This window comes from Spea bombifrons, chromosome 4 (genome assembly GCF_027358695.1).
Source record: "Spea bombifrons isolate aSpeBom1 chromosome 4, aSpeBom1.2.pri, whole genome shotgun sequence".
NCBI classification, from domain to species: domain Eukaryota; kingdom Metazoa; phylum Chordata; class Amphibia; order Anura; family Pelobatidae; genus Spea; species Spea bombifrons.
The window spans coordinates 39,811,180-39,834,798 of NC_071090.1; the positions used below are offsets into that span (position 1 = coordinate 39,811,180).

The following is a 23,619-nucleotide window of genomic DNA, read 5'->3' on the forward strand; positions in this document are numbered from 1 at the left end:
TTTTTCAAGGCTCCAGAGTATCAGCAAAATGATGTCAACAGCACACAAGTAAAATACTCACATTGTTGTCCTAATACAGGGCATGTGAAACAATATATTTATCCTACTTGAGTAAAAATGGATTATACACTGGTGACCAACATAAATAAACTATGTTTTTCGGGTGCTGTTATCAAGGTATATCTGGTATACAGAAACAATCGGATATCTGATGTACAGTCTATAAAATCCATTCCAGAATAGTTTTTTATGTTGTTACTTCTATTTTTTGGACCACAAATGGCTAACATTGTTGGTAAAGTTAATGAGCCATGGAGAGTTAACAAGAGGTGTCACAGCAAACAGTTGCTTATTATTATTACTGATATTAAGAAGATGACATAATTGAAATAGCAGTACTAAGTTTTTAAATAATTTTTGTTTTTAAATTCCAGAGTATTTTCAGCACAAAATGCTTCCGCAGAACCACTGTTATGGATAGTGACTATTCTCTGCTTGGATGCTCTAGGTACTGCAATGCAACAGTTAAGGTAAATAATGACATTTAAATTAAAAATCTACATACAGACTGGATTTCTTCCTCTAACTCCTCACTGTCTGTTATCCAGTCCTAAATCTATTCTCATTTTTCTCTTTTATTTTACCCAAATATCTTTTTGAGTGTTTTATGCAGTCCCTATTATCTTGTATTAAAACATCAAGCTGTGGTCACTGACGCATAAATGTGTTTGCACTTCCACCATAAGGCTGCCCAACCCCCCCCAACCGCAGACGTGTGTAATACATCCAGAAACATACATTACTGACAAAGCCATACTTTTTCCACTTTTCCCAATAGTTTTGCACTAATATTACTTACTTTGAAAATGAAAAGCAGGCTTGAAGCCCATCATTATGGAAGCCCTTGTCCCAAAACATGAAAGCTAGAAATACTAATATAAAAACATAATTATAGCCAGATCAGCCAGTGTCGTTTTCATTGCAGGTACCCCAATGTTGTAAAGGTTTCTATGGTCCAGACTGCATTCCATGCCCAGGAGGTTTCATCAACCCATGCTCTGGCAATGGAGAGGTATGTACCTTATCTTCTCTATTTTAAGTTCATTTTAGTAGGTCCCTCTTAACCTTTCGTTTCTTTGAGTCCAACATAACAACTTGTTGTGTTCTGTTGCCTTGTATTGTGCTGTAGAATATGATGGCGCTGTATAAGTCAATAATTAGTTATAGTAATTATACAAAACCAGTTTGTCTTAGTCTGTCAATTCTCGTCTTGTCATACCCCTTGAATATATTTATTGTATTAAGCGCTGCGTAAATTGTTGGCGCTATATTAAAAAAAAACATAATAATAATAATGGAAATCAACAATTAAAACTGAGAAGAACATTGACACACATTAAGGTACAGATGAAGAAGACCCTGTTCTCATGAACTTATGTAAGTCTATGATTAAGTAAACGTTTCACAGTACTAAAACTATGTTTCCAATGTTTCACTTAGTTACAAACATTTGAAACTTAACAGAGCAGGTGGAACAGCAGAGTAGATGAATATATGTCTCAAATACGCCTCGAAACTAAGATTACATTTGGTGTTAAAATACTTTAATGATTGATGTTTTTTTGTTGGCGGGTCAACTATAATTACTATGTAATAATTGTGATATTTAAACTATACAATCAGACACAATCCTCAAAAGTAGCAAATCTAGTCAAAGAAATTGTAGCCTTATTTGTAAAGATGTCCAGATATTATTATGACTGGACTGTCGGGATACAAATGTCATACAAATGCATACGTGTTTAGTGACATGCTGCTGTTGTGATTTTGCCAGTGCATGGACGGCATTACTGGGAATGGTACTTGTGTTTGTGAAGCCGCGTTCAGTGGATCAGACTGTAGACGTTGTTTTGACAGTAACAAATATGGAATCCGATGTGACAAAAGTAAGTAACAATGCTGTTTTGGTTTCAGTTACACTTTGCCTTTTTTGTTTTCCATCTTACAACTGAGGGGTAAATGTATCGGCACTAAGATTACTAATTTACATAATTCATCTGCCTTCTTAAATATTAAAGTAAAAAGTAAAAACAACAGACTAGACTGTTCATTTAAGACACAAAATCATTAGTACAATTTAACAACATTTGTATAAATGGCGCATGAAAGTAATCTAGAAAAGTTATGTCCTGGCCTTAGCCATACCACCATAAAACAAGAAACCTTCTGGCCAATGGAGATGCTGGAATGTATATCTTAATGTCTATATTTCTTGGAACTAGAATGCCCCTGTGTCCATGGAAGATGTAATAACCATGTAGACAGTGATGGGAGCTGCCTACCTGATTCTTGCCTGAATGGATATGCTGGGAAATTTTGTGACAAGAAGACAACCCCATGTGGTCCTTTGTTTACTTTCTGCCACGCACATGCAGACTGCGAATTTAGCAATGGGACTCCAAGGTACCTTTCCACCCAAATGATATTTATCTGTAACTGTGAACTGGCTCCATGTACTACTTTCTCTGGTTCTGCTTATGATCCCACGTATATAGGGGTGCTTATAATGAAATAAGTAATAGTTAAATATAGCTGTGAATTTGTTCTCAGAATATGTGATGTTTCTGTATTTTAAAGTATGCATGTGCATCTGTTTTGCATGCGCTTGCTGTTAATCCATAGAAATTACACGTTGCCTTATGTAGAAAAGCAGAAGAAGCACAAGGCAATGTTGTATGGGGAAGCATGAAGCGAAGGCATGAAGGAGCCCGGATTAGCATGTCAGTTGACCTTCTCGCCCCGTGGAAGTTATGGCCTTAATAAGCATCATACATGAATTTACAAATGTTTATCTTCCAGCTGTGTTTGCAAGCCTGGATATGAAGGAGATGGAACATTTTGCAAAGAATCAAATCCCTGCTCTACTTCAAGCGGGCAGGTGTGCAATGTTAATGTAAGTATACCAAGCTACAGCACGGAAAGGTTCTTACTACAGCTACACTCTATATATATAACTATATAACTATATAACTTGGAAACGTATTGCTGCATCAGTGTGCAATCTCAATTTACCTGGGAGTGTAGCATCACTGATGTCATACAGCTAATATTCATGCAAAAGAACTTGGTCATCAATATCACTCAATAATTTATTATATTTGCATGATTACAAATATTGTTTCTACAAGAAGTTTCACAATCTATATATTTGGTGACACACATTCACACCATTAAAGAAAATTGAGTAATGTCAGCCAAAAGCTCAGACCTGCTAAAGCATTTACAATCTCCCATAAGCAATTCTCCTGTTGTTGCATTCGTTAATCCTTTGTAGATTCAAAGGTTCATTCCATGTCAAGCCTTTACATTGGACTTTTGTTGTATTATAACAGGCTGAATGCATTCAGACGGGCCCGGCACAGCACAAGTGTGTGTGTCGCACTGGATGGACAGGAGATGGACTGGACTGCTCAGAGATCAATAATTGTCTCCAAGCCAATGGAGGCTGCCATGAAAATGCTTCCTGTGTATATATTGGCCCAGGCCAGGTAAAAAAAATAAGAACATTTATAAAAGAATAAAAAATACGATTAGGTGCTGTGGAGAAACTTAAGCTAGGGGAGTACTGGTAACTAATACCTATTATTTCAATAATATTATTATGGTGGAACAAGGAATTCTTCCAACTGGGCGTTGGTGGTATTTGTGAACTATAATTCCTGTCTATTTTATAGAGCGACTGTGAGTGCAACAAAGGATTCAGAGGAAATGGTGTTGAATGTGAACCAATTAATGTGTGCCTGGAGGAGAAAAATAAGTGTCATTTCTTGGTAAGTTTCAGTTTTAGAACATTTAACATGTTTAATGGGGGCTTCTAATTTTTCATATCATAAATATGTTCATTTGTTACATGTATTGACACCCACATTATATAAAACTATCCCAATATAAAAAATATAGATATAAACAATACTGGAGAAAAAGTCCTAGACATTTGAAGGTAGAAAATAGAGTTCACCAGTCATGTTACTAACGTTATTATACGGTGTCTGTTATACCAGCCCAGGGGTTGTCCTCAGAAACAAAAGTAGTACAGATACAGTGTAGTCATACACACCCCTTATCAATACACTACACGTCATAGGGGCAATCATATATAAAAAGCACCTTTGATACAACGAGGCAATTGTCATAGGAACCAATGCAATGTTCCTGCAGCCTTGGGATGGATCTCAGTCATATTACAGGTGGTACGTTGACTGCGCTATAACAACAGTGCTTGACTGCAAGCTTGAACAGTAAAAAACCCGTTCAATAGATGCAAAGATGGTGTTAAGATGATTGTTATCAAGTTTGGCATTTCAAGTATCCCGAGTTTTGTTGAACTACACTCAATAGCTGTTGAGCTGCTGTCAAGCACTGTTGAGGTAGCCTTTACAGCCGTTGAGGTGGCAGTCAAATTTGCCAGCCAAGTTACTCAGTCTGTTAGTTTTCCAGAGGGCTTGTAGTTTTGTCTCGCCTTCCCTTTTGTGGAGTTTGCTTGATTTTATGTAGCAACCGAGTGCAAAACGAAACTCAACTATTTGTGAATGAGCAATTTCACTGTGCTCTCCAAAAGAGTTAGGAGTTAATGCAGATTGTGAACGGTGTGAATTGTTATAATAGGCGTTATACATTTGCAAAGACTCTAACAGCAATCGTGGCGCTATTATAATTAAACGTATTTCAATTATTCTTTGTAAAAAAAAACCTCTAGGATTACACAACATTCAACAACATGTTTAATTCTAGGCAAGTTGTCAGAAAATGCCATCAGGATTTTGGGAATGTGTATGTCGAGAAGGCTATGAAGGTGACGGTACTACATGCTTTGGAAGTGTAGCAGATGTAAGTTTCAACTACATGGTCAAAGTATACTATTCTACACGTGACAAACACATGTTAAGAGCGACCCAACTGCGTTCTTTTCTCAGTATCGTTACTTTTTTTAGGTGATTTCATCCCTTCCACAAGCTTCTGAATTCTGGAAACAGATTCAAGTAAGTAAAAACTGCTTAATGGTACAGGCTTCCAATCTTCCAATTGTACCTTAGAGATGTCTAATGTGACATAAGTTTGAAGAAAAGGATTTATAGCCTTGTAACACTTTTTACCTTGGGCCTGATACCCTGGAAGGTGTCTACACGATGGCTGGCGCCTACAGGAGATCCTGGCTACCGCACAGCTGAGAGTTAGGGGGCAATATAGCAGTTTGGCAGTGCGTCCACCTAGTAGTACTCCTGAGTATTATACTAGGACATATACATCACACAGGACACAAGAATCACAGACACTATAATGAAAAGTTCTCTTAAAAAATGTAGCCTGTATGTAAGTTTAAAACAGTACGAACATGAACATTTCAATAACATTGAGGTACACACCTCCCCAGATATTAGGAAGCCACCTGGGGTAATGGTGAGGCCCTTGATGGAGGTCGTGCTTGAGTACCTTCCTTTGACTGAGCCATCTGTTGTAGTCTGGAAGCTTTGGGTCTCACAGGCTGGCTTTATCTCTCCTCGCAATGCAGGCTCCTTCCACTGTCTATTGGATTTAAACAGCAATCCATATTGCATATGTGTTGGTGTTTACAGATTAAAAATAAGCAACTTCTATGTATTCCCATTCCACCATATATTTATACCAGTGGGAGCAGTCATCTTAACTTCCTGCTTTCAAGATTTTCATGTTAGTTTTACCCTAAGTTACTCTGGCTCTTTTGTTCATTGGTTCTGGCAACCTTTGTAAAGGCGGAAGGAGAAGGGTAGAGGACGTCAGAACGGGAAATTATTTTACAAATGAAAAGTTTGAGCTCTAGGTAGTTTGAATAATAGTTATGCGAAAAGCACTTCCTCTTCTTGGTTTTTATGAAATAATGATCATTTATTATATTTATACTCTTTAGAATGTAATCTTGCAGTTTTGTTGGCACCATTAAAGTAAAAAATGAAAAATATGGCACATCTGTTGATTTTTATCAATCATCTTGTATCACCGCATTGTAATCTAATAGGATTAACACATAGTTTTACCTTTGCATATCTGAAGTGCTTCCATCTTATGTTCAGTTTTGTATGGTGTTGTTTAATAGGTGCATATAGGTGATTCCCAAATATATAATAATATAGAGAATTGTTGTGTCTCTCTTTCGTGCACAGGACCCATCCATATTATCAATGCTTACTCAATCACCTAACGTCACTGTGCTAGTGCCATCCGTGCAAGCTTTCGATAATATGAATCAGCAGGACAAAGCCTACTGGACGGCAAAAGAAAATGCGCCAGCCTTGCTAAAGTAACTATCAATGCCCGTTATTTGTATGCTGACCGTAGTCTGCCTATGGAAATCATAGTCTGTATCCATCTGCACTATTCTTTCTCCTATGTCACACTTGTATTCGCTAAAACATTTTAGACGAGACACAGAAAATCCATGTAACCATTTTTTTCATTCATTTTACGTGCAGGTACCATATAATATCTGGTGTCTATCGCGTCCAGGACTTAAAGAACTTATCTTCATCTGACTTGCTGGCTACGTCTCTACGTAGTAATTACTTGAAGCTTTCCAATGAAAATGGGGTAAATCAGAGCATTTTTTTTCAAATGCAAATTGCTGCCACATTTATAAGCATTAGTATGATAAAAATGAGTTATTAACCACTGAATTTCATCAAGAAGTGGTACTCCTCCATATATAAAAGGGGAGTGCTGGCAAGCGGGGGTGTAGTTGTTCCTTGGGCTGCTTCAGATTTTCAGATTTTGGGCCACTGTCAAAATTACCTTGTTGTGTTTTACATATAGCCACTGGGGTTTCTGGTATAACGCAGGTTCTATGCAAAATCTTCAGTTTGACTTGATCCTTATTGGCTCTTTTATGGATCCATTCTGGATCTTCTTGATGAATGTGTACACTAAGTCTGTTGTTTAACACATAGGTTGTGGACTACTTTTGCCCCCAGGCTAAATGTTGCCACCCCCTGCTGTATAATAAAATATTATAATATCCCAATGACATTGTATAAACTAAGAAAACAATATCACTGTGGTTTGCTGTCCAGATTATTGGACAGCAGATTAGGTTCAGGATTATTTTATTGTATTCACCCAGCTAGTATTGAAATGCAGTTTCTGCCACTCCAAACCAGCCATTTAATGCTACAACGTTTATTTGCCCCAGTGTGACCAATATAATACATTTTCTGTTGCAGAGTATCTCTATTGGAGGAGCAAACTTTGTCGTTGGAGATGTGGTTGCTAAAAATGGGGTTGTGCATCTTATTGACAAGGTGTGTGTTATAATGCAAACTAGTTTTACTCACATAATTGATAACAATAATCTTTTTTGACAGTGAGGTTTAGATCACTGGAGATGTCCTGTTTGTAGTTTTCCTATTTGAAACTTTGCCAAATTAATAATTTAACAAATGAACTGTATTGGTACAGGTTTGATCATACTTAAACGAGGTACTGATTAACAAAGAAAATATGTTACTGCCATGCCAGAGGCAGTAAAGGCAGACAACAAGCATTAACGGGACATTTATGTTTAATATCCAATGTGCAGATGTTGCCAGCAAAACGAATTCTTAGCAATGTACTATTTGCAGGTATTGACACCTCTCCCTCTTATGGCTTCATCGGTGCCAGACCTTATGGCTAGATTAGACCAGATGCCTGATTATTCCATTTTTCGGAGTTATGTTAATGTAAGTATTGCTTTCTATGAGCTTCTTTACACAAAAAATCTGAAACGCCTTCCAAAACAGGCACATTTTCATGTTAATTAATTAAATACAATTACACTTTACCCATTCCTGGCTTTTTCTCTTTAGGAATACAAACTGGCAGAAGAGATTGAAGCTGCTGATTCGTACACAGTATTTGCACCTAATAACGATGCAATTAACGAGTATATTCGCAGCAAAAGTCCAGCAACTATGGTATATATATGTTTTTTCACCAGTTTTCATCCATGATTTCTCTGTGGTCATAAAAAGAATGCCCCATCTGTTAACAATATTCACGGAGCCAATGATTGATAGATATTAACAGAATGTTTCGATTATTGATGACCATATTAACATATTTTTCAAAATCCACCTTTAAAAAGCCTTGATCACGTGTCCCTTGAAGCTTGACTCTGTGGGTGTTCCTGACAGGCAGGGCAGCTCAGCAGCCTTAATTTTCCTTCTCAGGAAACCCATACATTCATACTAGCCCAGCCTTGGATGTGTTGAAGAACATAGTTTCCAGAATGTCCATCTGTCCTATGGAAAAGGATACATTGCAAATAATATCAGTAATAGTAATAAAAATTCTAAATTAGTTGTTATTGAATTATTCCGTTTATATGTTTTAGAGTTATAAAACGTGCCAGATAATATGGACAAACATTGTAAAATAAAAAGAGGAAAAAAAAACACTATTCTAAAGACTGGCTTTATTGCTTGTTATTGATTTAGGATGAAGACACAATGCGATATCACATCATACTTGGTCAGCAGCTTCTGAAGAATGATCTCCATAATGGCATGCATCGTGAAACAATGCTGGGGTTCTCGTTCCAAGTTGGGTTTTTGACTCAGAACGACCAGGTGATGGAAACCAGATAAATGGATGTTACAGTGTCTTCTATGATCATTGCCAGAATAGTTTCATCAAAAAATGACTGGATGGCTTCAGAACTGGAATTTTCAGAAAAATAAATAATAATGTTTATAACTTAAAATAAACCCCCTTTAGATCAGCTCAACATGTTGTTATAAAGAGGGGGCAAGAGAAGGTAGATAACTTCAATGCAGGGAATTAATTAGATAAGCTTCGAAATATCTTCAAAAAACAGTGATTGAAAAACAAAGCATGCCTGCCATAGGTTTAATAAATGTTTGAAGTATTTCAAAAGCTGTAGGTGCAGCATGTAATGAGGAAAATAAAATGTTAATATTCCCTGTTAAACCCATCATTTTATATTTTTTACGTTTCCATTCTGTCTTTAGGTGTACGTTAATGATGCGCTGGTAAATTATGCTGAAGTAGCAACCAACAAGGGTGTTATTCATGGAGTTGGGAAGGTTTTGGAAATCCAAAAGAACAGATGTGACTCTAATGACACCACCATTTCTATGGTAACCTTGTTTTATTGTATTGTTTAGCAAAATTCTTTATCATGAGTAATTTGGAGAGTATTTGGATATGAGAGTAGTGATATGTAGAAGGGACGAGTTGTTAATGGCTCTAGATTTCAAGGTAATAAAGTAGCGTAATAAAAGTAATATTGTGTTGTTTTGTTTGTTTTTTAAAGAGCGCGTGTTCTAATTGTAAATCCACACCAATCTGTCCGGTGAACACTCAACCAGTGGTAAGTCTGAACTACAGCTGTAGTTTACAGTATTCTAAAATAATTTTGTCCTTAACCTGTTGTGGTTTTTGCAGTTGTATCAAAAATGTGTGCTAAAAATTGTACCCATGTGCGTGTATGCATTCTGCTGTCCATCGAGTCCCATCAGGACTGCCTTAGATCAGGCCTAGCAGACTTCATTTTTCTGATCCCATTCTCTCTCTCTCTCTCTCTCATACTAAAAAGACCTCTAGTTGGCTTCTAATAAAAAAATGTAACAGCGTTTATCGCCACTTTTATCAGTAATCAGCCCAAAAAAACATTTTTGAGAATTTTTGAGGCCTTAGACGTTTAGCAGATTTAGTAGTAGGTCGGTAGCATACCTAATATTCAGCTTACAAAAGGTAATGCGCACCTCCTCATATTTGCCCATAATGACTGAAACAAAATAAAAATATATGCAGATATATTACCAGATAATTACCAGATACGTTCATTTATTTTAGGGTATTTTTCTTTAAGTGCTCTAGGTACATACAAAACTGTGAACATATTTCTCCCCCTTAATAATGTTTTTATTTATATATATTTGTGCAGATGAGTGCAAAAAAGGCCTGCATATATACCGAATATACTGCATTAAAAAGATACATCTATGTTGGGTGTCAGGTGAAATGTTCCAAGACACTAATTGTAAGTATTTTCTCATTTTGTATTTATGTTCTGATATTTGGGTATATTTATGCTCTTTACTTGTATGAAACTCTACTGCTGTACTATGCATTCATGGTCCTTGTTGGAGATGAATTGATATTAAAGTGTTTTATTATTATGTAATGCATTGTAATCCATAACATTATTGCAAGATGAAAACAGATGAAAACAGATATACATATACACAAACATATGATACTCCGACTAGGCAGTAATGCGTAATTTAACATAATTACAGTACTTACAGTACTTTATTTCATCAAGTTAGGAAAAGATATAGGCAGTAATTATGTTAAAAATAATCTGTTGAGCAAAATATCCTTACATTCGTTTGTTAATAAATGTATTTACAGACCAGAGACTGTTGCCCAGGCTTTTTCGGCCAGCAATGCCTAACTTGTCCAGGCAAACCCGGGAGTCCGTGTTTTGGGAACGGCATTTGCATGGATGGTATTAACGGCACTGGGGTATGTCAGTGTGAGGAAGGATATAACGGAACTGCGTGTGAAACGTGTATCAAGGGAAAATATGGAACCCGCTGTAGTCAAGGTACCATCTGGTCATCAATTTTTAATAATTTATTTGTGTACAAGGATCATATGTTCTACAGGACAACATATAGCAGACACACAACATCAAAAACAAGAAGCTAGAGGTTACTTGTGCATTTACTTCTGTGGAGGGTCCAACAGAGAGAAGGAAACCTAGCAGCTGTAGTCTTTGTTATGTTTAAAGATATAGCAGACACCCGGGTCTTGCCCACTTTCATGCCTTTGTAGAAGTCTCTCTTGCACAGGTCCTCTTCCACCTACTCTGCTGAATTGAGTTATTTCTTTACGAAATGCAGTCTTGTGAACATCATTCATAGTAGATTGTTAAATGACCAAAACTGCTTTAATCAGGTAGGGTTCTACATCATTCATCATTTTTCAAGGAATGTTTGGCATGTGACACAAAATCAGAAGATTATGAGATTAAACTTTCGAATGAACGAATACATTAAGAAATCTGCTAAGGTTTATTCAGTTATTAGTTTTCAGGTTGCATTGTGCTCTTGGCTACACAACACAGTAGGTAAATGTCTGCCTATTGCCTATTTGTAGAACCTTGTGATCATGTGGGCATATGTGATTTCTCTCCATATGATACATTTACCTTACAGTGACTAGTATAGCATTACTTCCATTCACTAAGATATGCACATATTTAGATGGTTAGATAAAGTCTTTACGCTATAAGAAATATTTGTTTGCATGTGTTCAGAATGTACCTGTGTCAACGGAAAATGTAGTGATGGAATCAATGGCGATGGAACCTGTGACTGTGATGTTGGCTGGAAGGGAGTTAACTGTGACACTGGTAAGTGTATTGTCATCTTAACAAAAAGTGTTGAGATATATCAAAAAGGGTCTTCTGCAACACTCAAAAGCCTCATGTTAATTATTATTATTTTGTTTGACTTCTTACTTATTGTGGAGGACTTCGAGAGTAAGCTGAGGCAGTGTGATGGTCTATGTAGGGATATATATACCGTATATATCAGTGATGGCAAACCTTTTTGAGCCCAAGTGCCCAAACTGCAAACCAAAACGACTTATTTTTTTCAAAGTGCCAACACTGCAATTAAACCTGAATAACGAGGTTTTAGTTTAGAAAAAACAGTTCGTACTAATTAACAGCTTTTGTTTAAAAAGAAAACCACAATAACAGAGCTTTCCATTAAACATTTTTTTTATTGAAAAAAACAAAAAAAATACAACTGTACACGTGCATGTATTTTTTTAAAGACGCCTTTTGTAGGCACAATTAATGTGATTTTTGCTGTTGTGTGTCCACACACTTAAACACTTGAATAACATACACACGCATGCACACACTTACGTACACACACATAATGGGTTAAACATGTGTTACAGGGAATCATTCTCTTCCCTTTATGTATGACATGCCTGCTTATACACACATATGCACTGCTCTTACGCATGCCTGCCCACAAACACACACATATACACTGCAGTTGCCTGCAGATACACACTTGCCAGTACTCACACATATGCACTACCCTTATACACACCTGCCCAAACATACATAATCTTCTCACACACACACACACGCCTCCTCATAAATATACACTGCCCTTGCACATACTTACAAAGACGTATACACTATAAGACAAATACACTCCTTATATACACACATATACACTGCCCATACAGACGTACACATATACACTGCCCATACACACGTACACATATACACTGCCCATACACACGTACACATATACACTGCCCATACAGACGTACACATATACACTGCCCATACACACGTACACATATACACTGCCCATACACACGTACACATATACACTGCCCATACACACGTACACATATACACTGCCCATACACACGTACACATATACACTGCCCATACACACGTACACATATACACTGCCCATACAGACGTACACATATACACTGCCCATACACACGTACACATATACACTGCCCATACACACGTACACATATACACTGCCCATACAGACGTACACATATACACTGCCCATACACACGTACACATATACACTGCCCATACAGACGTACACATATACACTGCCCATACACACGTACACATATACACTGCCCATACACACGTACACATATACACTGCCCATACACACGTACACATATACACTGCCCATAGACGTATGCACATACACACACATATACACAGCTGCCCTATACACACACACATATGCCTGCCCAAGTGCCCATACATATGCCTTACCATATGTATATGCACACACAAATCTACCGTCAGACCCCCCCCACCCACCCACCTTCATTCTCCACATCAGACCCCCCCAACCCACCTTTGTTCTCCACATCAGACCCCCCCACAACCTTTGTTCTTCACATCAGACCCCCCACAACCTTTGTTCTCCACATCAGACCCCCTCCCACCCAGCCACCTTCGTTCTCCACATCAGACCCCCCTAACCCACCTTCGTTCTCCACATCAGACCCCCCAATAATCAACCACCCACCCACCTTGGTTCCCCACAAATCTTACCTTTTCTTCCTCCTTTCTGCTTCCCCTTCCTCCTTTCTGCTTCCTCCTTTCTGCTTCTTCCGTTCTAACTTTCCTTGTGTTTTGCCGCTCGCAGTCTGTGCAGTGCGGCTGCGCACAGCTGTTTATGCTGAGCGCCGGGGCTGGATATAAACGTCATATCCAGTCGCCCGGCGCTCAGCAGAAACAGCTGGAGGGTTCTCCCCAGAGAACTGTGGGAGATGTAGTCTGCGGGAGCTGACGCCGTGACTACAGTGTATGACTGTAGTCACGGCGTGCCCACAGAGACGGCTCGGCGTGCCAACAGCGGCACGCGTGCCACACGTTCGCCATGACTGGTATATATGTAGGGATATATTTGTATACTTTCTTATAAAGGTCTGACATTCATGTTCATCTTAGCAAAGTACATCTACTGACTCTGTAGGTCTGACTCTGCGGTGGCTCATGGACTGTCATTGCTCCCCTTTAACCATAAATTTAAATTCTTACTACAAACTCCAACTTTTGTGAATACATTCCTCTGCTATGGGCTATTCTTACTCACATGTAGCACATGTTGGCTTAGATGTATTCCTTTTCAAATAATAAACCAAATAAAAAGTGTGTAAATACATTTTTGTTTTATCCACGCTGGGACTTTCAATGTATTATGTTTACACAGATTCTGGGTTTTTTTCCAAGACAACCCCCCTCCCCGATCTTATTTTATGTATCCTCTTTTTCAGATTTATATCATAACTTTTTCTCTGTTTAGTAAACCTCAACATAGTCTGCAGGAATCCTGTTTGTTTTGGTGTATGTTCATTGAATGGTGTAAAAAATTAAATATATTTTTTTTCAATGTAACTTTTTTCAGTGATAAAAGATGATAAATGCAATAAGACCTGCCATTCAAGTGCTAAGTAAGTAATGGTAACTGCTTGTCAAATACACATTTAGGGGCTAGATCCAGGGAAGGGCTGGCCAGATTCATCCGAGGGAGGAGGGGATTTCAGCCAAGTCGTACAGTAATAAAGCATCCCGAAGCAAAGTTTAAGGACAACATGGCCAATGTCTCATCCAAAACACATTAATTGAAATGGAATGCCTAGAAATGAATAAAAAGAACAAAATGGATTCAATCCATGGGTAAATTCTTCTGAAAATATAATTCTGCCCTTGTTGCTCTAGATAACACTGTAGTTATGCAGTTTGCAGAACTGCAAGTAAAACACATAATGGCTCTTAATGACTCTTAAGGCATTAGCCCAGAGCCTTTAAACTAGGGTGGCCCTAGGAGCCAATCGATCCCTCTCCCAGGCCACCTCCCCACCTTGACAGCCCTCTCCTGGCTAGATGAACTAAAGGCTTTGACCTTTCACCTCACCATTTACATAAACCTAGCGATTCAAACTCATGCCCCAAATACTCATCCAACTGAATAAACCCATATCCTATATCTTCTGTATAGCATACCTCCCCATTCCTCATAAAGATCCCTCAGTCCTTCTTTCTTCTCCCAATGCCCCTCTTTTTTAGGAGCTCGGAATATTTAGTGGGCCTGAGTGTAAAAACAGAAATGTATAAACCAAGAATTATGGATACTAGTGAAAAATGTATTACTTTATAAAAATATGTTTTTCTGTTGTTTTCCTTAGCTGTCTTGTTAAGGAGGATGGCACTGGGTACTGCCAATGTGCTGCCGGATTTAAAGGAAACGGCACGTTCTGCTCAGGTAGGTCATTTTTATTTTGATTCAAACATAGTGAAATAGTGTCTTTTAATCATAACTTTTTACTACATGACCAATTATAAAAAAGGGTTGCAGTCACTTCTGCTGTTTCTACCGTAGATGATGACCTTAATGTCCCACTGGTGGTCTACGGTTGTAATATGTGCATGGGTATTTATAAGTAATAAGTGCATGTAGACTGTGTGTGCTGTAGTGTATTTGGGGCATTTATAACATTTTTGGTTTATGTAGAGACCTGGTTTGCATATTCTAGTTAATCACTATAGCTACTATGGACTCAAGCCCAAAATGTTGTATTAATCAAGTCCTCTGCAGACCAGATTGGCTAACTTATTGATTGTGATCACATTCTATGTTTCTAAGAAAACAATAATCTATTTTGTTTCAGCTATCGATGCATGTGAGACAAGTAACGGTGGCTGCTCTGTGGATGCAGAGTGTCGAAGAACCAAGCCGGGAAGTAGAATGTGCATTTGTAAAGAAGGGTACACCGGGGATGGCATAGTGTGCCTTGGTAAAGATTTTTTACATATCTAAACAAGATGATGCCAAATATTAAAAACCCCATGTCATAGTACTGAAATCTTGTAGTTTGAGATGCTATTTGTGAAAATCCGTCACCTACATCGTAACCGCAAAATGCGTGATGCCACCTTGAACTTAACATGTTTCTTCTAAAATAAATAAAAAGGGGTAACACTGGAAAAGCAATATTCCGAATCAGTTGTGTAGCCTCATACAGAACACCGACAGTTGTGTTTAGCATCTCCTGTTGTACTCTCAGTTTGGGCTTCTGCAGACATTACCTATAGACATGAGTGCATTCATTATTGGACTAATTATATGCAACAAGTATATAAAGAATTAACGTTTTGGGGGATGGTTGTGTCATACGAGTGGATGATGCGATAAAATAATAATTTAATGCATTAAGTCTGCATGTTCTAGATTGTTATGTATTGATATCGGCAAGACCTAAAATAGTTTGTGGATGATTTGGAGCTTGTAAAAATGAAAGTGATGCGCAAATAGGCATAGTTATTCAAGTATAAAACTTCCAGTTTGAAAAATTCACAAATATTTGTCTCTTTAGAGATTGATCCTTGCATGAAAAATAACGGTGGATGTGATAAAAATGCAGAATGCACAAAAACTGGGCCAAATAAGGTAAAATATACCTCATAATAACAATTTTATGTAAACTGTGACATTAAAAATGAACATAATACCTCATTGTCTCATTCTTCCTTTGGTTTTTACTTTTGTAGTTAGCCTGTAACTGTTTGCAAGGATATTCAGGAGATGGTAAAACATGCACGTCCATTAATCCATGTCTGACAGTAAGTCAAATGCATTATTTCATTAAATATCATATTACTTAAGATATATTAAAATATGTATATATTGTATATATATATCCTTGGCATACAGTTGACTAATAAGGTACATTATTTATTATTTGTCAGAAAAATGGTGGCTGCAGTGAATTTGCCACATGCACCCATACTGGACCAGCACAAAAAATCTGTAGATGCAAATCCAAATACATTGGCGATGGCATTACCTGCAATGGAAACATCTACGAGGTAACACACGTTAATAATATACACCCAGGGCTATATATGTTTTTAAGTGTTAAACTTCTTTACAATTTTTTCTGCATGTTTATTCTCTACAATATTTACACATCAACTTTGCATTCATACATGATCTTTATTTTCATATTTCCAATTCCATAACAGAGGTCTATTGATGACATATGTGGTTAATAATCACAATATAATCTAAAGATAGGTATCTGGCCTTATCCATTCCAATATTTGTAATCAGCAATATATTTACATTTTTAGAAATATTTTGCTTACCTTTTCCTTAAGTAATTTTTTTACTTTTTTTTTCTTTCTTTCTATCTTTAGGAAATGCGCAAGAACCCAGAAATGTCCGAATTTTACTTCCTTTTACAGGTAAGGCTAAGGGGATACCGATTTGTATTCTTCTCAGAATGAGTAAATGTATGCGGTGTGAAATAATAATGTAGCATGGGCTGGCAGCTACAGGATTTATTTCAGTAAATGTGCCTTAGGCATAAACCTTTTCCATGACAAATGTTTGCAGGTACAAGTACTTTGGCATTGCCTGTAACATATCACTTATTGGAGTCAGTGGCGTATTCGGGTCCCAGGTCCAGAGTAGATCGGCCTCTCTGCAGCATAACAGGGAGCCAGTGGTCCTACTGGGCACTCAGGCTCCCTGCTGCAAAAGTGCTCATTGAGCCGGTTAAAAGTGAGTTCAGTGATCTCGCCAACCAGCTCGTTAACACAATCATGATTAGTTTATTTCTGCCCAGTCCCATGTCTTTTTAAAATACTTTACTAAAACATTCACCCTACTGCTCGCTTGACAGCAGCTCAGCTGTGTCTATTGGAACGATAACAGGTCATTAACGTCGAAGTGGCATTCAAATTGTTCCAACTTGAAAACTTTACCTTGGCTAATCTAGAAGCAGATGTTATCAGTCAGGTAACTTTTTAACTCAACAGTTGACTTGACTTTTAATTAATAAACTTGAGCAGCTTTAGGATATTTACTTACACGTTATTGCTGCTAAAAAGAATTGGGACACGGTTTCTCAGTTATCTCTCTCAACTTCAGGAGCTGGGATTTACCTAAATACAAAACTATCTTGACATAACTAAACTGCTTTTTTAGAGCATAGACAGATAAACTTCTTTCCTAAATGTGTAATCTGTCCAATTTAGAAAACCATAACTTGTTGCATTGCTTTCCAATTTCTTTTGCAGGCAAACAGCCTTAATGATCTTATCGGACCTGGCCCTTTCACAGTCTTTGTTCCATCGACTGATACTTTGAAAAAAGATCCACGTGTAAGTATGAAATAATGTGTGAAGTGGAATGCAATTCATTCTCACACTCAATTCAATTCTAATAAGGGCTCTTTCTTGGGTTTGATCTACACTCCAAGTACTCACAAACAAAATTACTACAGGTATTTAACTAAATATTCGTGGCATTTTAAGAAAATAATATTGCCTGGACATTGGCAAAAGGAAGTAGCAGTAGATTGGACTTTAGGTGGAACTGACATAACATAACGCTACACCCGCTCTTCTCCCATGGTGGTCGCTTAAAAGCACACCCAACAGCCAGTATCCAACTTCATGCTGATGAGTACCATTAAACATAAAACAGCTGTCAATGAGTGTTTATATGGCTTCAGCACCTCACTCATGAGTATTGTTTAAAGGCTGTATAATATATTATACATTTGCTCTACAGAGTCCATGTATAGCAGGTCTTCTGGCTTGCCTTGTGGATGTGAATGAGTGTTTAATAATGCCACCTAAAAGTAGCAATTTTGCCCTTTGCTAAGGATGCTAAATGATTTCAATGTTTCCTTACACTTACAAATTATTTTACAGACCAAAGACTGGACAGCAAAAGGAATGATTGATCAAGTCCTCCTGTATCACATCGTACATTGTGCTCAGCTAACTAAAGATGACCTAAAAGCAATGTCAACTGCAACTTCCCTCCAAGGAGAACCTCTGAGAATTACATCTTCAGCGGTAACTGCTGCATTTATATATTTATATACTGTATATAGTGTATGTGTGTATACATATACTTAAACAAAGACATATAAAATAGCGCTGCTTAATTGTATCAGGTATTGGCAAATACATGTTTTAGAATCGTAATATGCAGCGTATGGAAAAAGACATAAACGACATAGCACATGTGTTTGGTTATACTTCTGTGTGTTACATTGCAACAAGCACCAGGAAGTTATGTCATATTCCATGGCTACGCATCATCTGGCAGTACACAGATGTGTAATAGAGGGGCACGATATGTCCATGCCAGCCATGGTACAGAACTGCACCACCCTGTACCACCCTGCCGCCTACCCCATAGTTGGAAATCCACAGAGCCCTAGTCTGGGCCCTCTGGGACATTGACAAGAGGCAGTCACGAAAGGTGCAAGTCTAATTTTTATTTAGTTCAAACAAGCTGTATCATCTTAACTCAATTAAGTGTGATATGACTTTATACCTCCAGTTTATTAAAATGGTTATTTTGTGATCCCTAAAACAACTTGTTTTGCAGGATTCCTTGATCTTGAATGGTGACGCAAAAATAGTTTCAGATGGGTTGGTGTTTACAAATGGGATTGTATACACCATAAATAAAGTACTTGCTCCCCAGAAAATGCAATCCTTTAAGAAAAAACAATATGGGAAAGTATTGGTAAGTGTTGCTTTTTATATTCTATAATTGTAAGACCCATGAAGTGCCCTAAGTTAACTCATCTTTTCTGTGAGTGTGCTGCCTAACATCTCCATTTGTGAGACCCCTGCTCAGCGATTTTCTTAAAAGTCTTGGCACTCTGTCTTTTGTAGTATCTCAGTTTCTTAGGATGGTTATGTTTCTAACTATCCTTGGACAAATTATGCCAGAATTCAGTATTACTACAATAAACATACTTAAAGATTTAAACAATCCATCCATTTATGAGAGACATCATTATGTGACTTTTACATGTTTCTACTGTTTTCCATAGGACAATTTAACTATGGTCGCAGAAGCCCATGGGTATGGTACCATGATCCAATTAATACAGGTAATAGAACCTTTTTTAGAAATATTATATTTATAAAGGCTTAATCTGATCTCACAAATCAATGCGCCATAATGGTAACATCTGACTGGCTTACAAAGTCAGCATACTGGTTGTAGTCCATCAAAAGGTTAAGTAACACATCATGGACAAGGGGGAATGGGTTGTGCAAAGTAGATACAAGATATAAACACACATCATGGACAATGGGAAGATTTTTTCCGTACGGGGACAGTTAAAGTACTAAATAAAACATCAGCAGTCTTTGAAAGGCACACGTCCTTACAGTTTTTAAGGCCCTGATTTATGAAATCTACCAGTTCTTTATAAATGAAAATCTAAAATGTTTTATATCTTTATTATACTGTTTTATTACAGATGAATTACTGCATTTTTATGATATTGATTCCATTGAGTACAATGTTTTCATTATAATATTTTTCTTTTGCAGGACACGGATCTGATGTCACTTATTGATGATCCTATCCACAGGCCGGTTACCATATTTTTGCCAACAGATAACACACTAAGAAATCTATCTAAGGAACAGCATGATTTTCTCTTTAACAATGAGAACAAAGACAAACTCGCTCAATACTTAAAGTATCATATCATTAGAGATGAGCAGGTGAGGAAACTAGTCAATGATTCGCTTGGTGTGTAGGGAGAAGCGTTTTATTAATCATCATCTTAATTCGTAGATACATGTGTGGATGTTATTCTCACGTGGAACATTTTATCTTTTTAGATTTCTTCATCTGATCTTGTTAATCGTGAATCAAGAAAAACTCTTCAAGGCTCAGAACTTAGTATAAAATGTGGAGAAAATGACCCAGTGGCAAGTATTTTAAATGACAACACTTACAATAAAGACAGCTGTAATAATACCATTTTCACAAAACAATTCCATTCAAGATGCACAAATCAATGATCTTGAAATATGCTTTAGCAGGCACACAAAGGCATAGAAAATGTTTAACTTTAGACCTAATTACAATCTCATGGGGAAGCTAACAGAGAGAGGACATATCATTTTGTTACCATCAATCAGTGCATTGCCTTGGATTCCCATCTTTTTAATTGTATCCCATGAGCCACGCTGATGATGCCAGGTTGCAATCCTTCACTCCTCTTTGCCACAAGCATCCCAAATACATTGTAATAAATGTAGAGTCCTGGTTAGTCCTCGGGCATAGAGTTGTTTGGGTGAATAACAGGGTTACGTAGTATAATTTATGCTTAAGCCACTAGATGTCACTGGTTACACTGGAGCATACAGTATGTACATGTCCCCATGCGACCAGGAGCCCTTTTGTCAATCCACTGCCATTGGGTACAGACAAGAATATTGTTTATTATTGTTTTATTTTTTGTTTTATTTTTTTTTATAATTTTCGGATGGTCCCTCTCTGTGGGCCAAAGATAAAGAATCAAGATATGTTTAAAACATTTTTTACTGTCCTTCCCCCGTCACCAAAGTAGGTCTATTCATTAAGAAGTTGAGAGGTCGGTCGAGTTAAGAGTTAGCCCCTTAACTTGTTAGTGGGACTGAAACTTGAATTTTTAGCCCCCTTACATGCACTTGCAACTTTTTGTTCATGTAAATCCAGATTGTTATGTTATGCACTACTTCTTATGTCCTGTTCTTTGTTCTCTTTAGGGAGACCTGTTACTAGATAACAGAGAGTGTAAGATTGTCCAGCGCCAGCTCCTTTTCGATGGAGGGGTCGCATATGGCATTGACTGTTTGTTGACCCCATCTAGTGTTGGTGGGCGATGTGACAGTCTGGTTAGTTTTGAGATGATGGTGAGTCCCTCTTAATATTTTGTTATCAAACCTAAACTACTTTTTTTTATTATTTTGCTAAGTAATCCATCACTACACCAAGTCACTTTCATGTTACATAAAGCTGGTGAAATAAAACACGTTTGTCTTCCTGGGGAGTACCACATTGACAGCCATATTTATTAAGAGGAGCCACTCTGAAGCAAAGCTATGAAACAAGGAATGTTCCATTGGCTTCCATTATGATCACTACACTGATCTTTAAAGCCCTTTAAATATAAAAGTTTTATTTTGTTATATGCTGGTGAATTTGTAAAGTTTTCTACTTTTGCTATCTTAATGTAATCACCATTTCTAATAATCATCATCACCATAATCATCATTATTATCAATTGCCAAATATGCACGTGTTTCAAAACAGTTGGAATCTGTTACTTACCGGAGTTCCTTTGGGTCTCTTGTCTAAAACCCACACTGACTATTTCCATTGGGGGCAAACATTTCCCCCTTCACCGGCTCTAGTCTACCAGGAAGAGGATGAAGAGAAACCATGGTCTCAACTACATCCCTTTCTAATATTACACTGCAGTTATTGTTTGTAGTTTGCCCTGTATGAAGACAATATCAGGTTCAAAAAATTAGGAATGCTGTATCAAACTTATAATAGTCTGTAATATTGTTTGTCTTTAACAGGGTAATTGTGGAATGTGTTTTAACACTCCGGCCTGTCCTGCAGGAAGTAAACCCAAGGTAAAATAAACTTGTGTTGCAGATAGATGATCCAACTGCTAATATAACCTTTGTACATTTACCGTATATTTTTTTTTATCTTTTTCCTGAACATACGCTTTACCATGAAACAATGGTGAGCAATATCCAGTTTAAATAAACAGAATATGTATATAAGCAATCATTACATAGAAGTGTATCCTTAAAAGATATTGTTTCCCAGAGAATTAGTTGGGATCAGTTAAAATATGAACGGTATGTGATAACGTGTCATATACAACAAAAAACGGATCAGAAGCGCCGTTGGTTTATGATTGTGACAATATCAGGGTTCATTTGGATCATTCCTCTGCTTTTTGTGGATGTGATGGACAAATTAAGACTTGTGAAAAATAATGAAATCAATAGCTTGACTTAATATGTGCACTTTTATCTATTAATGAAAATTTACAGGGGTCAAAGGCAAAATGTTCCTATAATTTAACATCTAGAAGAGTCATAGATGGGTGTCGTCATGAATGCACCATGGTTGTGTGGATGACCAAATGCTGCCGTGGATATTATGGACGAGATTGCCAAGGTCTGTACATTGAAATGTTATCTATTTTCTGCTAAGCAATTTTCCTTTCATTGCCTTGTTTATTCTTCTTTTTAGCAGTGATGTAAAAAAATGAATTGTCTGATCTCTTATCTTATGAAATTTGATTTTATCAGCCTGCCCAGGTGGTCCAGAAAAGCCGTGTAATAATCATGGGACGTGTGATGATGGATTCACTGGAACTGGGGAGTGTAAATGCTTTGCTGAGTTTAACGGAACAGCATGTGATACATGTATACCAGGAAGATATGGAGCCGATTGTAGATGTAAGTGCAATGTAAATGAAGCTGATGTATTTAAACATTCCAGTTTGAAAAACCCGGGCTCTAGAAGTGGAAGGGCGTGCTGAAACTAAAAGCAAACTTATCGAACTCTCAGCAAAGAACTGGAGTTTTGGTGGGGGGCTCCTGCGTCAATACTGCCCCCAAAACAAATTCATAATACTGTCTTAAATAATTAAATAGTTCATTCTTCACCCTAAGCAAAAATATGTATGGGCCTATCTCTCAGACAAGTAGTATAATTATTTATATGTAAATGATGGAAAGCAATACGTACCTACAAATCCATCACGCCATTTATTTTTGCTGGCATAGTACCAGATTTAAAATACCAGATGAAGCAAAATGGAACTCCAAACATAAAAACCTTTAAAACAGAAGTGTTTAATGAGCTGTGCTACTATCAGAAACTCATTTGGAACCTTACTGTATTTATTCATGTAAGCATACATTTTTATGTAGAATTTTTTTTTAAGAAAATAATATAACAGATAGCTTTTACTGTTTTTCATGTTCTACAGCCTGTGACTGCACGGAACATGGCCAATGTGATGAGGGCTATAGAGGAACCGGACAGTGTCTCTGTGAGAGCGGATGGACAGGGAAGCGATGTGAAACTAAATTAGGTCTCTGTTTACAAATATTATTTATATTTTGTGTGTTGAGGGATAGGGGATGATATGATAGAGCTA

General features: G+C 37.3%; 1 protein-coding gene across 1 annotated transcript in view; it reads left to right on the forward strand.

The window, feature by feature from the left end:
• Positions 1-23,619, forward strand: part of STAB2 (stabilin 2) — a 52,880-nt gene that overhangs the window by 16,125 nt on the left and 13,136 nt on the right. Inside the window, exons 20-57 of the mRNA XM_053463660.1 lie at positions 435-530; positions 986-1,072; positions 1,835-1,946; positions 2,283-2,463; positions 2,860-2,953; positions 3,393-3,548; positions 3,735-3,830; positions 4,792-4,887; positions 4,992-5,039; positions 6,198-6,334; positions 6,507-6,621; positions 7,251-7,328; positions 7,650-7,748; positions 7,875-7,982; positions 8,505-8,636; positions 9,039-9,167; positions 9,344-9,400; positions 9,977-10,072; positions 10,447-10,642; positions 11,357-11,452; positions 14,019-14,064; positions 14,800-14,876; positions 15,283-15,408; positions 15,988-16,061; positions 16,163-16,234; positions 16,361-16,480; positions 16,811-16,858; positions 17,696-17,779; positions 18,335-18,481; positions 19,023-19,163; positions 19,477-19,536; positions 19,985-20,161; positions 20,282-20,375; positions 21,198-21,340; positions 22,013-22,069; positions 22,502-22,628; positions 22,763-22,912; positions 23,449-23,553. Coding sequence (XP_053319635.1) covers positions 435-530; positions 986-1,072; positions 1,835-1,946; positions 2,283-2,463; positions 2,860-2,953; positions 3,393-3,548; positions 3,735-3,830; positions 4,792-4,887; positions 4,992-5,039; positions 6,198-6,334; positions 6,507-6,621; positions 7,251-7,328; positions 7,650-7,748; positions 7,875-7,982; positions 8,505-8,636; positions 9,039-9,167; positions 9,344-9,400; positions 9,977-10,072; positions 10,447-10,642; positions 11,357-11,452; positions 14,019-14,064; positions 14,800-14,876; positions 15,283-15,408; positions 15,988-16,061; positions 16,163-16,234; positions 16,361-16,480; positions 16,811-16,858; positions 17,696-17,779; positions 18,335-18,481; positions 19,023-19,163; positions 19,477-19,536; positions 19,985-20,161; positions 20,282-20,375; positions 21,198-21,340; positions 22,013-22,069; positions 22,502-22,628; positions 22,763-22,912; positions 23,449-23,553 — 4,057 coding nt within the window. The remainder of the gene's footprint in view (positions 1-434; positions 531-985; positions 1,073-1,834; positions 1,947-2,282; positions 2,464-2,859; positions 2,954-3,392; positions 3,549-3,734; positions 3,831-4,791; positions 4,888-4,991; positions 5,040-6,197; positions 6,335-6,506; positions 6,622-7,250; positions 7,329-7,649; positions 7,749-7,874; positions 7,983-8,504; positions 8,637-9,038; positions 9,168-9,343; positions 9,401-9,976; positions 10,073-10,446; positions 10,643-11,356; positions 11,453-14,018; positions 14,065-14,799; positions 14,877-15,282; positions 15,409-15,987; positions 16,062-16,162; positions 16,235-16,360; positions 16,481-16,810; positions 16,859-17,695; positions 17,780-18,334; positions 18,482-19,022; positions 19,164-19,476; positions 19,537-19,984; positions 20,162-20,281; positions 20,376-21,197; positions 21,341-22,012; positions 22,070-22,501; positions 22,629-22,762; positions 22,913-23,448; positions 23,554-23,619) is intronic.